The sequence below is a fragment of the Dipteris shenzhenensis genome, chromosome 28, assembly GCF_047967505.1.
Source record: "Dipteris shenzhenensis isolate YYH24624 ecotype China chromosome 28, Dip_SZ_1.0, whole genome shotgun sequence".
NCBI classification, from domain to species: domain Eukaryota; kingdom Viridiplantae; phylum Streptophyta; class Polypodiopsida; order Gleicheniales; family Dipteridaceae; genus Dipteris; species Dipteris shenzhenensis.
This window is the reverse complement of record NC_141623.1, coordinates 43,170,475-43,185,228: the sequence shown is the minus strand read 5'-3', so window position 1 is coordinate 43,185,228 and position 14,754 is coordinate 43,170,475. Positions and strand designations below refer to the sequence as shown.

The window sequence follows — 14,754 nt, the reverse complement described above, 5'->3', positions numbered from 1 at the left end:
GTAGCATAGAAAATGTGTGTGGAGTAGCAAACAAAGATCCAATTGAACATGCATATGGCTAGGAATAATCTCTCTTAGGAATCCAACATGCATGTTCTACATGCAAGTCCTAGATGCTGTTCCTACATACATGTTCTACATGCAACTCCTACATGTGCATCCTAGATGCAAGTTCTACATGCAAAGAGAGAGCCTTACAATTCCTACATGCATAAAGAGAAGCTCTCCAACTTGTATAGATAGGGCATTGTGTTGAGTTATATTTTGGTGTTCCATGCAATTGTCTTTGAGTGTCCATACTCCCACTTTGTCTTGATGCACCCTAGCTTCTTCTATTACTTGTCACTTCATTTGAGCGACTTCTTTTTTGAGTTAATGTTTGAAGCGTTAATGGGCCATGGTAGCGCTCAACCTAACTACCATTGATGTAACCGTCCATTTTGATACCATCAAGGGTTTTGCATGACCTCATGGGTGTGATTTTGACAACCCGATTTTGCACCCATTCCTTGATATTTCAACTTACGATTGGTGTTTCTTATGCTATATAACAACACAAGGTCACCTTCCTTTAGCTCATTCTTTCAAAGGTTGCAGTCAAACCACTTCTTCCGACGTAGCTTCTCATTTTTTATGCCATAGGCTGCTCTCAATCTTGTTTCATCAAGCTTTTCAAGCTTGAGTAACCTTTCAGAGATTCCCTCATTTGATATCCAATCCCTAACTAGAACTCTGAGGCTTGGAATAATAAACTCCATCGGCATAACTACCTCTACCCTAAACGCTAGGCTAAAGGATGTGTAGTTGGTAGCGACCTTGTATGCTGTTTGATATGCCCATGGTGCTACGGTGAGTTTGTGCTCCCAGTCATTATTACGAACTGGCCTCAACCATGCACATCATTGTGCAGCACAAGATCTTGTTGGAGCTTTTGGCTTGACCATTATCTCAATGGGTGCACAATGAGGAATTCACTCATCAATATACAAATCATGTCGTTCATGAAGTGTGTTTCCTATCACTAATGATTTCCAATGGGAGGCTGAAGCGGGATATTTCCATCATACTAGAACTTAGCGGTTGTTCTTGCATCCACTTTCCTTGTGGCCTTTGTCTCTACCCACTTGGTGAAATAATATGTGGCCACTATAATGTAGCGTGCTTGGGTCTGTGGGGCTGGACTACTTGGACCTACAAAATCAATTCCCCAGTTCTCAAAGGGATGGTCCATGAGAACTTTGGTTAAAGGCATATAATCCTGATTGTGAGGTATGGAGACTCGTTGGTCGGAGTCACAGTGCTTAACAGATTTGGCCGCATCTACGAAGAGCGTAGGCCACCGTAACCTGACTTGCAATACCTTATGAGCCGTGAGCTCTCTAGCAAAATGATTGCTTGCAATGCCTAAATGAGTTTCATCCAAAACCTCCATGAACCCATCCTCTCTGACACAACGGCACATAATGCCATCTTTCTCCATCTGATAGAGTTGTCTAGTAATTAATTGATATGGAGCTGCATCCTTGATCAGTTTCTTGGCCCTATCTTTGTTGAGGGCTTTATTCTGAGGAAATCCATTAGCTAAGAAGTGTCTGATCTCCTACGCCCCACTTGGCTGTGCCAACACACACCCTATTGCAAATTTTGAAGCATTAATATGGACATGGAAGATTAAGTCCTTGTTAGGTGCTTGCAAAATCGAAGCTAATGCCAAGACTAGCTTGAGGGTCTCATAGGAAAGTTGGTGTTCTGCTATCCAATGAAATGCAATCATTAGTTTGTACAAAGGGCGGGCAATCTTAGCATAATTGTAGATAAACCTGTAATAATAGCCCATGTGCCCCGTGAACCTTTGTACGCCTTTTGCATTAGTGGGTGGGGATAATTCCAAGATAAGTTTAATATTATTATAATCCGTGGAAATTCCATTTTTGGACACTACATGACCAAGTATAACCATGCGTTTCACCCAAAATTGGCACTTCAAGGGATTGAGGGAGAATTGGTAGAGACGGCATCTCTCGAACACGAGTCTCAGATATTTGAGATGATCATCCCATTTGGAATGAAGACAATCTAGAAAAAACTCTAGAAAATCCCTCAGGTGTTCTTTGAAGTCTGTATCATTAACCTTTGGAATGTTGCGAGAGCCTTAGTGAGTCCAAAGATCATTACCTTGGATGCATAGACCCCCCCTTCCATGGAGAATGCAGATTTTTACTGATCCTGTGATGCTATAGACACTTGGTTATATCCATAGAATCCTTCTAAGAAGCTATAAGCCTCTTTGCCTATGACTCTCTCCAGGACATGCTCTATAAAGGGCAGTGGCGGTGGCGGGTAATGGTCTTTGCGAATCACGGCGTTCACTTTCTTGAGATCAACACATACTCTAATCTTGTTGTCCTTTTTCAACACTATGACAATGGGGGATACCCAGTTTGTATGCTCAATCTCGTAGATGAACCCTATGTCAAATCAATTTTTGTATTTCTTCTTGAGTGATCATTGCATACTTTGGGTTCATTGCATAGGTTCTCTGCCGCACCGGTCTGATATCTTCCATCATAGGGATAGTATGCTATACAACCTCGGGTGGTACACCCTTCATGTCCGTGTACTTCCAGGAAAAGAAATCTTGAAATTCATGCAGTAGAGCAAGCAAGGCCTCTTCTTGCTCAGGGGTCAGGCCATTGGCGGCTATATAGACCAGCTTACGGTCTTCACCTTCATTAGCAATGTCTACTTCCTTGACCTTAGTTGGGCCATCATAACCATATTGGTCCAATTGCTGACCGTTTAACCTCCTCTAGATGTATCTTGCGTTCCTAATTTGTGTAAGGCTTAAAATGCTTACGGACTTGCTGCAAATCTCCTCCCCATAGTCCTCTACAGCTTTTGGAGCAGGTTGCTTCTCCTTGGGAGAAGTCTTGGTATCCTTGGCACATGGCCTTGTTCTTTTTGGGTGGTTTCTCTTCTCCAGGAAGCTTAGCCTCGATAAGAGGGGCTTACTCTACTTTAAGGGATCAAAGGGGGTCTTAATTTTGTCCAATCTAGCTCCCCAATTGGATGAGAACTCGTAGTGTACTGTAAACAACACCCACATATCTCAACTAGTGAAGATTCGTCTTCACCTTTTACACTCATTGATCATCCGCCAATGCCCTCAAGATATTTATCATGTTTAGGGGAACTATAGTCCCTAGCACCTTGGGATCATAGGCCACCATTTTGGATCCTGTCTTTTCGATCGCATCTATGGTCGCTAGGAATTCTAAGAGAATTTAGGTTTTGGCCAGCAATGCATACCAGTGTTCATCCTGGTCCTCTCCAATGTCCTTATATGTTATAGGATTGGAACACATTAATGGGGGTAGTCCTTATATGCCGATCATGGGGTGGGCTTTCCATGTTTGTAGGTCGACCCTCACAATTTGTAATCCTTGTGCAAATAAATTCTATTAGAGGCCCACCAGACCTCTAGTGCGCATAAAGGGTCTCCATAGGATGACATCACAACCATCTGGCTGCCCGTGGCAGTCCATCACCATAAACAAAACATGGTAGGTAAGACCAAAGGTCTTGATCTTTATGTCCTTCAAGACTCCCACTGGCTGTGCTATTGCAACATTAGCTAAATTTACGATTAGGTTGGTGCTTTCCATTTCAGGCTTTTCCCATTTCACCCAGCTCTACTTAGTGACAATGCTGACACCCACTCTACCATACAATATTGTAGTGGCCTTTTTATTTTGGCAAAAGATCGGAATCACAGCATTCATATCGTCACTTTCAAAGTACTGGTCTAGCTTGTTGACTGCTACTTCAACAAGTTTAGCTCTTTGACAGGGGCTTTGACTACCTTGGTGGCGACTTCCTCCGGGGGGACCATTTGTCCATTCATCCAACTAGAGAAGTCCCTCCAAAGGATGGGGTTCCCTCTTAACAAGGCTGCTATGGGCATCCTTTCCTTTGTGGACAAGAATGCGGCAAGCCCTGCCATATCCCTTCAAATTGTGGTTCTTCAAATCCATAAAAGGACACATGGTCCTCCTTTGCATCTTGGTGCCATATAGGATCCTCTTCAAACATCTTATGGCGTAAAAGTGATCTTCTTGTCGATGTGCTATTTGAGACTATTTCGTCCACCCTTTCTAGGATAGGCAAGGGCTTGGGAGATCTTTGTAGGGCTTGATGATTGGGATGGATGGTCTCCATGCTCTTTTTAGTCTTGAGTAGTTGCTCGAATCTTCCTTGACATTCGCGGACTAATTGCTCTACCTCTGTAAGGCATCGTCTCTTAGTGGCTGGATTGGGGTATTCATTTTGGCCTACTGGATTTAGATCCCGTCTACATGGCTGTACTTCACTTACCTTATCCTTCTCCTCAGGCCATGGTGCAATAGCATCTATGATCAATTGGGCGGGTCCTGATAATGTGGAGGTGGAGACCATCACGGTCTCTTGATCTGATCCACCCACTCTGGATGATGACTCGATCCGAGCCCTTTTCCACCTTAATTTTACTTGGGTGGCCTTTACCCTTAGACTAAGAGGTGGCTACTCTTTCCCTCTTAGCCTATTTACAGAGCTCCTTTAGCTTGGGCCCTCATGATCACATTTAATGACACTGAGGACACCGGCCTCTCTCAATACTCAGCAAATAATGCTGGTTAAGATGATCCACCCTGCAACTCGAATATAATGGGGTGTTCTAATTGGTCACAGTTGTCCTAGGCATGGGTTGGTCATCCTTGTATGAATAGTCCTTAAGAAAGTGAGGTCCGTGGCATTTGTAGTAGGCTATAGTCTAATTGGCAACTGCCTTATAAGGACACTCACTTGCACGGTGTAGACCTTGTCAAGTGTAGCATTGGATAGCCGATCTACGATTTATGGTGTTCGTGTCCCTAGCTCATTGTGTTGTGGGAGCCATTTGATACACTGGAATATATTGTTCATCCTGCATGACATAATGACTTATTTGACTTGTTTAATACACAAGACTTTCATAAGAAGATGGATCAGGTGCCGGTATGGCATAGTCAGGGTCCTCCCACTTGCTTAATGGCTCTTCATTGATAACTTGGTTTATGGTAGAGATCCGTGGTGATGGGGGTCATGGTCCTTGGACCGATGGTGGCAATGGTAGGTTTTGAGCCCATAGTGGCCCTTGGTTGGCCGAGGGGGCTCCTTGTATAGCTAGTTGGCCATGATTGTATTGATTTTGTGGTACAGTTAGAGACAAAGGTTGCCTCTGCTAGTACATGGGCAGGGACATTGTCTTGGGGTACTGACATTATGAAGTTGCATGGTTTTCCCATCTAGCACAATGGGCACAGTAAAGCACTGGCCTTGCTTGTAGGCAAGGGTACTCATTTGTAGGATGGTTGCCCATGCATATACCACATATTGTCTCATCTTAGAAATAAGTGCAGGTTACTAGGGCCTTCTTTGCCCAGTCCACCCTTGAGCTATTGATCCACTCGGTTTAGTAGGTCTGTGGCTGCCTCATCTATGTTCGTGCCCTTAGCCAGAAGAGTTGTATCTTTGGCCTCACTTGTGCCAATTGTCTTGCCCATATGAGAATGAGTAACACTTGCTTAACCTCATACAACTGGTTGATCGGATTCCATTTTGGGCTAGTGGGAGCAAATCCCACTATAAAGTATTGTCTGTGATGCAGGTGGAGGCATTTGAGGGGCTAGCATGGTACCATAGTTGGGTGGTCCTTGGGGTTGATTATAGAAGTTTATCGATCGAATAGGAATTGTGTCCTCACTAGTCCTGGCCTCGTGGGACTTGGAGCCGGGACGTGTGGTGGGCTTGGTTTACTAGCCTCACCGCTATGGGCCTTGGCATAGGTATGTTTACGTTAGCCATTGGCCTATAAGGTGTGGCCATGGGAAAGGGAGTACCTTCTAGTGCTCCTCACAAAGTTGTGTACAAATTAGGACGAGGGGCCATAGGGTGTGGTAAGGTGTTCTCCCCAAAGTCCATTTGATCATTCCCCTACCCTTCGGGACTTGGTGGCCAGAACCTGGGTACCCTTTTCTTAGAAGTTCTCGTGAAGGATGGTTCACCCTCATAGAACTAAACACGTGGCCATGTAGGCTCTTCAACTGAGATGGAAAAGGGGTTGCTTTGTGCATTACCTGATGCAAAAGTTGGTCACTCTAGTTTTCTTGGTGAAGGGATTGACTAGGTCAGGAGGTCAGGGTCAGACAGTCGAACCATCCCATAAAATTGGAGAATGAATCCCTCACATGGGAGGCTGTAATGGAAGGGGTGGGGGATTGGGGTCTTATAGAGCTAGAATTAGGAGCCATGGCGGCCCCAGGATTTGGGTTTTCCCCCATTTCAGTGTCGAAGATCATGGCATCCTCTAAACTCGAGGATTTTGTGTGTGCAAAATCGTGTACCAAATAGGAACTTAAGGTTGAGTTCCCGGATGGAGCTGTCAGTGTGGCTTCCGATGGACAGGTTAGGAAGTTTTTTGAAGCACTATGATCCACCTTGGGTTCAATACCCATCACCCTTCCCTACCTCAAGTGCATTCAGCGTGGATGCCTAGTTAGAGTCAGTCTCATCACTGTGCCTTTCTGGCCCTAAAACAGCAATCGCTGCATTAGCCTTAAAGCAATGACTCCTTGAGTCACTACGTTGCCAGTCAACTGCGTGAGCCTTATAGCAACAGTCTCGTTGCATTAGCTCTATAGCAATGACTCTTAACGTGACGGGTCCTTAAAGCAACAACTTCTAATGTAGTGGGTGGTTAAAGATAGTATAATAGTGATGACTGGTAAAGCAACGACGATGATTGATTAATGCAGCGGGTCAAATATAGCAGCGACTCCTAACGCAACGGGTTGAGAGTCACTATATTAACCTTAAAGTGAGGGTTGACCTTTGAAGTGATAGTTGTGAGTTCATTAAATGCCACATGGTGTTAGGTGAGGTGGGGGGGGGTGGTTGGCCAAGTGGTAGTCCATGTGTCATTGTCGCAGGATTATAAAGTAGCGCGACTGTGGCCGAGTTGTGTTGTTAACCTTATAGCAATGACTCACATTCTGGCTAGGATGCCGACTGGTTTTTGGTGCTCTCAAGGAATTTTTGAGTTTTTGTGCAAGGCTTGTGAGCACAATGGGATGCTATACTACCTATTCTACATACTCAAACCAACAAATCACAAAAACAACAAATGGGAATTTTCAAAGGGGGTGGACGAGAACTCACTCACACCTCAACTAAATCAGATCCAACCTCAATTTTTAGTATTTTTGAGTGAGATTCAACACCACATACACTTTAGCAATCGTCCAAACTGGCTATTCCTACCATGTGACAGCAAAAAACACTAATAAAGACAAGGTCAATCAAATGCATAAAAAACACTCTATGGACAAAAATGATAGTCTCACACTTCCTTCCTTCAATCCCATCCTAAACACTCCTAGTTAAGCTGGAAGCATTGTGCAATGGGTGGTTAAGGGTAGAGAGCATGTGCAATACAAAAGCATATATCGATGCCCCCAGCAACAATGCCAAAAATGTGTAGAACGGTGGTGACTCACGTCTCGTGGGGATCTTGGAAGAATGCTATCGAAGCCTCTACTCCCAAACAACTCCTTGTGGGAGTTTCGTATGTGCGAAATTCACACGTGTGTCACCCAAGCGTCTACCGGATTTTGTGCAAGTGATTCCACGAGAAAGAAGGGGGAGAGGGGAAAGAGAGGAAGGGGAATGGGAGAAGGGAATGAGAATGAGAAGAGGGAGGGCATGGGGGAGGGGGATAGTGGCAATCACAAGGCAACTAGCAAATGAAACAAGAAGACTTAAATGCAAGAGAATGTAGAGAAAGAGAGAGCTTCTATTTCCAATGTTGCAAGTACACAATGAAGACCAAGGCCAAACTTTTGGCCTTACATACATTCCACCTTTTGAAGGGAGGGCTAACCCTTCTACTCTCTTGTACCTCTCTCATTCTCATGTTACAAACACTTGGGCCCATACCAGGCAAATAGCATAAGCTAATCCTCACACCCTTTTCAACATCTCTGCTTGCTATTACAACATATGAACTGTTAACCGTTGTTGCCGTAGTGAACATTATGCCTACTATTAATTACTACAATATCCATGCAAATACTACCCTTTCCTACACCTCCTAGGAGATAATGCATAAGTCTACATTTCATTTCACCGAATTGGCCAATTCACAATGTTACAACCATTTTAGATTCCCTAGAATGATACACTAGGGTGTAATACAAAGGTCATATTGTGACACAATCATTTTTGTTGGATCTACTCATCTTAACACTTTGTAATTTTCCAATGCCCATGCTCTATCATTAATTGGGTGGGGGCAATACCTACTTTCTCTTATCTATTCCAAGGATTTCTTTCTTCCCATGCTCACATGTTAAATGGGTTAGGGTAACACCTGCTTCCTCTTGTCCCTTCCAAGTCCTCCTTTGTCACCTAGGGCTCTAAAATCATCCTTGAGTTTGAAAGACCAGATCACCAACAATGCTAGCTTTGTTACAAGTTTATTGACATCCTCCCATTGCTTGCCTAAAACATCAGCACACATGGTGTAAGCTCTCAGTATAATTTCAATATTTACTTATGAAATTGAAACCCGAAGGAGTCCAAGCATGAAAGATACAAATATTTGGAGGTGTGAGTAATGGTTTCTAGCACCCATTTAGGACTTGCAATTACAACTCTCCACATTATTTCAAAGCATAGAAGTGTTTGCTCAGCACGTCTTTCATTCTCAAGTGCCTCCTCTTGTGTTAGTGGAAACTTACCTGACCTCCTACAACTAATGTGAAGGATCCTCCTCTTGTGACATGGCTATGCATATGTGGCATGCAAAAGCTACTTTACATTACAAAGATTCTACATGCAAAAAATTGAACATTCATACTTCAACTCCATGTGTCGTAGGGTTCAAGATGAAAAGACTTTGCATTTGTAGTCCTGGAGGATCCATAGAATTTCCTATGCATACACACCTATGTATAAATAAATTCAAACACACACATGAGGCCACTTTGGATAGATGTAAATTGATGGTTATGATAAACTTTTTGCAAATAAGAATAAAACCATTAGATAAATTTGCATAGACATTTGATACCATAGATAAATTATAAGAAATTGATATCAACAAATACAAATTTCATTTATAAAAGAAATAGAAGTTGTGTACATGGAAGTCTTGCCAAAAGACAAATAGTGAACTATATCTTGTAAAAATAGCATTACAACAGATGTGGTCCATGGACGATGTACAAGGAGAGAGAGAGCCTATGATACTAGCCTAAGTGCAACCTCTATCTCTTCCATATATTTCATAGCTAGATTCTCATCATATCGTACTCTCCTCAAAATTTTGAATGCTTTGATGGCGGCCTTCTAATCCGCGACATTGTTGTACATCATTTATTCTTGTGCGTGCATTTTGATGGATTTGCATGATGTCAACTTTCCTACTTAGGCCACCAATGCATTTATGATATATAACACATCCTAGTATAAGGCATTGATTTGTGACCTATGTTCTTTCATGAGGGCGTCCTAAAATCCACAAGTTCTTGTGGCCATGAACTCTAACCTTCTTCGTCGAACTTGTTTGACGTACTGGGTGAACTTGCTCTCATGCATTGGAAGGATCTCAAAGAAATGTAGGACACTACCACCTTTCGAGTATGTGGTGATTGTTCTCTTTTGGGCAACAACAATCACCCCAATCACCCAACAATCACATGAACAAGCACTGGGCTCATTTCACCTCCCTGATCTAATCTTGGAACTTTCCTCTTTTTGCCTATTCGATGCTCTATCTTGACTATGAACTCTTGAAACCTAGCAAAAACTTCAGCAACCCAAGAATATCTATTGTGGTCTTCAATGAAAGTTAGATAGTACACTTAAGCATTTATGCTACATAAACCTAAACATCTATGGGTCTTGTGCATCAAGCGGTAAAACCATACACTCCCAAGGAAAATGGGTTGGTGGAAAGCATAAGAAAGGTCTTGGATTGATCCTCATAAAAAGTGTCAATCCTCATCTCAAGGTTTGGGATCAAAAAATTCCTCAAAGTATGGGCATACAATCTCACCTATCCTATCGAGATACAGATTCCAACACTTCAAACTATAGTTTGGGAGAGTCTAAGGACATTAAGCAAAGAAATATTCTAAATCTATGCACTAGATGAGCAAATAAAGAGAGCATAATTGATTGCTATTGCTTGGAAGAAGCAATCAAAGAAATATCATGATGAGAAAGCAATGGACTTCCAATTAAAGGAGACTTAATCCTTTCTTTGATTCTTAACTAGGATATTCCAAAGCTTATGGCAAGGGGCCAATATTTGTCCTTTTTCTATTTGTGTATTCTCTTTTATGATTTCATGTACACATGTGGTTTTTATTTATCAAGGCATTATGATCATTTATGTTTTGAGTTTAGTTACATGGAAAGGGGATGAGATGTAAAGAGAATCGAGTTCTGAATATTTATGCCATGTATGTGTTATAAATATGACGCAATTTTATCCTTTAATGATGCATATAAGGGAACTCATAAGGAAGGTACAATGGGAGTTGTCCTCCTTATTGAGCATGGAAAAGTCCCAATTTATCTTCCCTTAGTGACATTACACTAATAACATGAGCAAATGGAAGGCCTTGATGGCTAGAGTACGGTTAGTGAAGATGGTAAGCATTTTGAGTTTGAAGATCATCAATGACACTGTGCTCTTGATTTCACATATTAGATGCGAGTTTCAATGACTCCATGTTGGTGATTTATTAGATTAGATGCAATTTTCAAGTGCTCGATTGATTCATGAGAGATGGTTGTTGTCAAGCTTTGGCACTCATCAATAAATTTAATTATGTGGAATTCATCTATGTCAATCGAGATTTAAAAAATGCTTCAGAGGCTTTCTTTTATCCTATTGCCCATGCTGGTGGTCCTCTATGACTTCAAACCACTTACCTACTACTGCTTCATTTGTCGTTCTGCCTCATTTAGTCTATGCTGCCTGCATGCCTATTTGGTCTATCACTACTTGCATCCACTACCGTGCATTTCACGACATGCACTATCTTCTTACTGACCCTATGCGGACTTTGCTTTGCAGCTTTGCCCATTTGCTCGGGGCTCTATTGCTTGCAGGCTTTCTGACGTCCATGTGGCAATCACATATGGCTTGCCTTAGACATGCTTCAACCAGTCCAGATGTCCGTGGAACATCTCTACTAACCTTGGCTGTCACCCACAACCAATGAAATCTTTTAGTTTTAATTTCCTAGCCAATAAAGTTTAATTGATTACAATGTCCTTAACCTAACAATGTAAGGACCTATCTCCTTGCCTGAAACTTTTAGTTGTCTTGCATGTGAGCATCGGCGTAGATGTTAGACATCAAGACATAAGCTGCAGGATCCTCTACATCTAATTGCAATGCGTGTTCAAAGGCATGTCTTCCAAAGTCCGCATCACCCCACTTTTGACAAGCACCCAACAAATTATGCCATACTGCAAGATCAGGCTGGAAAGGCAACTTCTGCACCATTGCTACTGCCTTGTCTAATTGGCCAGCACGGCCAACAAGATCAACGATGCAAGTGTGGTGCTCAATATTTGGAGCAATGCCATAGTCTTTGCACATGGCCTCGAAGTAGTTCTGGCCCTTATCCACTAGACCTGCATGACTACATGCAGTAAGAACACTAACGAATGTGACCCCATCTGGCTGTAACCCTTCTCCTCTCATTTGCTCAAGTATATGAAAAACCATTTCACTTTCTCCTAGCTGGGCATATCCTGCAATCAATGCATTCCAGGAGACTATATTGGGAGAGACTCCCTCACGTTGCATGTGTTGGAAACAGTTCAGTGCTTCCTCACCGAGACCATGTTGGGAATACCCTGTGATCAGTGCAGTCCATGAGATTACATTTCGAACTGGAAGGTTGTTGAATGCTTCCTGTGCATTTGAAAGCAAGCCACATTTGGCATACATATCGACCAAGGTGTTTCCAACACAAGGATCTCTTTCCAGCCCCTTTCTTGCAATCTCCACGTGAATTTCACGACCCTTGTCTATTGCTCCTACACTGCCACAAGCTTTCAAGCTGCAAGCAAACGTGACAGCATTCGGAGACACCCCCTCCCATTGCATCTGTTGAAAACAGCTCAGCGCTTCCTCACCAAGCCCATGTTCAGCATATCCGGTGATAAGTGCAGTCCACGAGACTACGTCTCGTATGGGAAGCTTGTCAAGCACTTCCCGTGCTTTTGCAAGGGAGCCACATTTGGCATACATATCCACCAAGGTGCTGCCAACACAAGGTTCTCTCTCCAACCCATATCTGGCAATCTCGTCGTGTATTTCTCGACCCTTGTCTATGGCTCCTAAGCTGCCACAAGCTTTCAAGCTGCAAACAAACGTGACAGCATCTGGGGCCAGTTGCATCTGTTCCAAACAGTTCAGCGCTTCCTCACCCAATCCATGTTCGACATATCCTGAGATCAGTGCATTCCACGAGACTACATTTCGAACTGGAAGCTTGTCAAATAATTCCCTTGCTTTTGCAAATGAGCCAAATTTGGCATACATATCAACCAAGGTATTGCCAACAAAAGGATCTCTGTCCAGTCCCTTCTTGGCGATCTCAAAGTGAATTTCACGGCCCTTGTCTATGGCTCCCACGCTGCAACAAGCTTTCAAGCTGCAAACAAACGTGACAGCATTTGGAGACACACCCTCCAGTTGCATCTGTTCAAAATACTTAAGTGCTTTCTCTCCAAGCCCCTGTTGGGCACATCCTGCAATTAGTGCATTCCATGAGACTACATTGGGAGATACACCTTCCAGTTGCATCTGCTGAAAACAATTCTGTGCTTCCTCCCCCAGCCCATGTTGGGCATAGCCTGCCATTAGTGCAGTCCATGAGACTACATCTCGAACTGCAAGCTTATCAAACACATCTCGTGCTTTTGCAAGTGAAGCACATTTCACATACATATCGAGCAAGGTGTTCCCGAGAAAAGGATCACTCTCCAGCCCCTTTCTGGTTATCTCTGCATGTATTTCCTGGCCTCTTTTCACATCTTTCAGCCTAGCACAAGCCTTAAGGAGAGTCGCCAACGTATACTTGCTAGGATGCACACAATCTTCTTGCATTTTCTGGTACAGGTACAGAGCTTGCTGTGATTCTCCGCATTCGATATAAGCCGTGAGGAGAGAAGTCCAAGCATACTCATTTGGATCATTCAACCTCTTGAAAACGTGCACAGCATCACACATGCTTCCACATTCCACCAACATTGGGACAAGGTAATTCCCAAGAGATCTATGAACTTCCAGCCCATTGTTGCATACGTAGGCATGCAAGCGCTTACCATACGCTAGATTCTTCTCTTTTCTGCACTTTTGCAAGATGCACATAATGTTCTCAACCGAAGGCATCTGGGGCGTCCATTCCAAAGAAGTGAGTGCCTCCTCTGAGCTGATGATCTCCCAGCCACTGCTCCCTCGCAATGGTTGTGCTTTAGCTGCGTTTACCTTTACTCCAAACTTATCCTTGGCCTTGCGATTGAGGAAAATATCCACGAAGCCACAGTCTTGAATGTTTGGCCGGGCCTGACCAGTGAATGCTTTGGCCACCTCCATTCCCTTGCTTCCGAACCCCTCCTCAGGAAAACCTGGCTTGTACCAGCTGTCCATCCGTAGCGACTCCTTGGTAGTTTTATGCTTTAAATTTGACGCCTGTTATAGTTTACAAGAGACCTCGTTAGTGATATGAACGAAAATCCCTAGAGCTTTTTGCCACACTTAATGTGCTCATTCGCAACAGAATCCGTGAAGTACTCTGGCCTATTTGCGAAGCACGATCAGAATGAAATCCATTTGCCAGAGTGCGTTGGGTGCTTAAAACTGAAATCTGAGCTCTGTTCTAAAATACCTGAGCTCAAATTTTTTGAAGTATATGGAGTAGAGCCCTCAACGATCGGTTTAAGGGTAGGAAAACTCTTGTCCTGGCGGATAACCGCTCCACTGCCTCCCTGGCTTGCCCACCATGGAGGCCGGGGGGAAGACATCGCCACCGAGCAGGGCGACTGTTGAGGAATGTTGATGTGCATTGAGGAACGCTGTGCATGTGCAAGCACCTAAACCCAAAACCCTGAAACGCACGTCTGCTCCCATTTGGAACACCCTTGCTATTGGCACTTTCAATTTCAATATAACGCACAAAAAAAAAGGCACTAGAGGAGATACTAGTAAGAAGCCCGGCACACTGCCGTCTAGCAAAATTAGAAAAAATAGGTTTTCTTGCTCACACCTCTTGAAAGAGGGAGACACGGCGAGAAGGGAGATGCGAGGTGGGACTCAATGGAGGGAGAGAGGGTGGGATTCAGTGGAGGAAACTCTACTATTCTAATGTTAAATTCACTTTTCTAATGTTAAATACGTCGGTTGCATTCTCGTTGCTATAGCCTGCCCCTAGTGAGGCAGTGCACAAAACTTGTGCTATCAAAAGCTTGAAGGTTGTTTCTTGAGAATTTATATATCTTTTAGCTAAAATATAACTAAATTGCCTAAAGTTTTAAAGATTTAACCAAATTGACAAAATATTTTTTATAGGTAACAATGAAATTATCGTAGGTTCATTGTACGCAGTTTGCAAGTTTTCTGTGAACACTGGTTGAGTCATGGAGTGGCGA

The 14,754-nt window shown here is 43.2% G+C and overlaps 1 protein-coding gene across 1 annotated transcript; it reads right to left on the bottom strand.

The window, feature by feature from the left end:
* Positions 1-11,034: 11,034 nt before the first annotated feature.
* Positions 11,035-14,242, bottom strand: LOC147883594 (pentatricopeptide repeat-containing protein At1g06140, mitochondrial-like). The gene is made up of 2 exons (XM_087399208.1): positions 13,995-14,242; positions 11,035-13,798 (listed from the first exon to the last, which is right to left on the bottom strand). Exon 2 carries the CDS (start codon positions 13,754-13,756, stop codon positions 11,408-11,410), a length of 2,349 nt encoding a protein of 782 aa, XP_087255334.1. The 5' UTR covers positions 13,757-13,798; positions 13,995-14,242; the 3' UTR covers positions 11,035-11,407.
* Between the last annotated feature and the right edge of the window lie 512 nt (positions 14,243-14,754).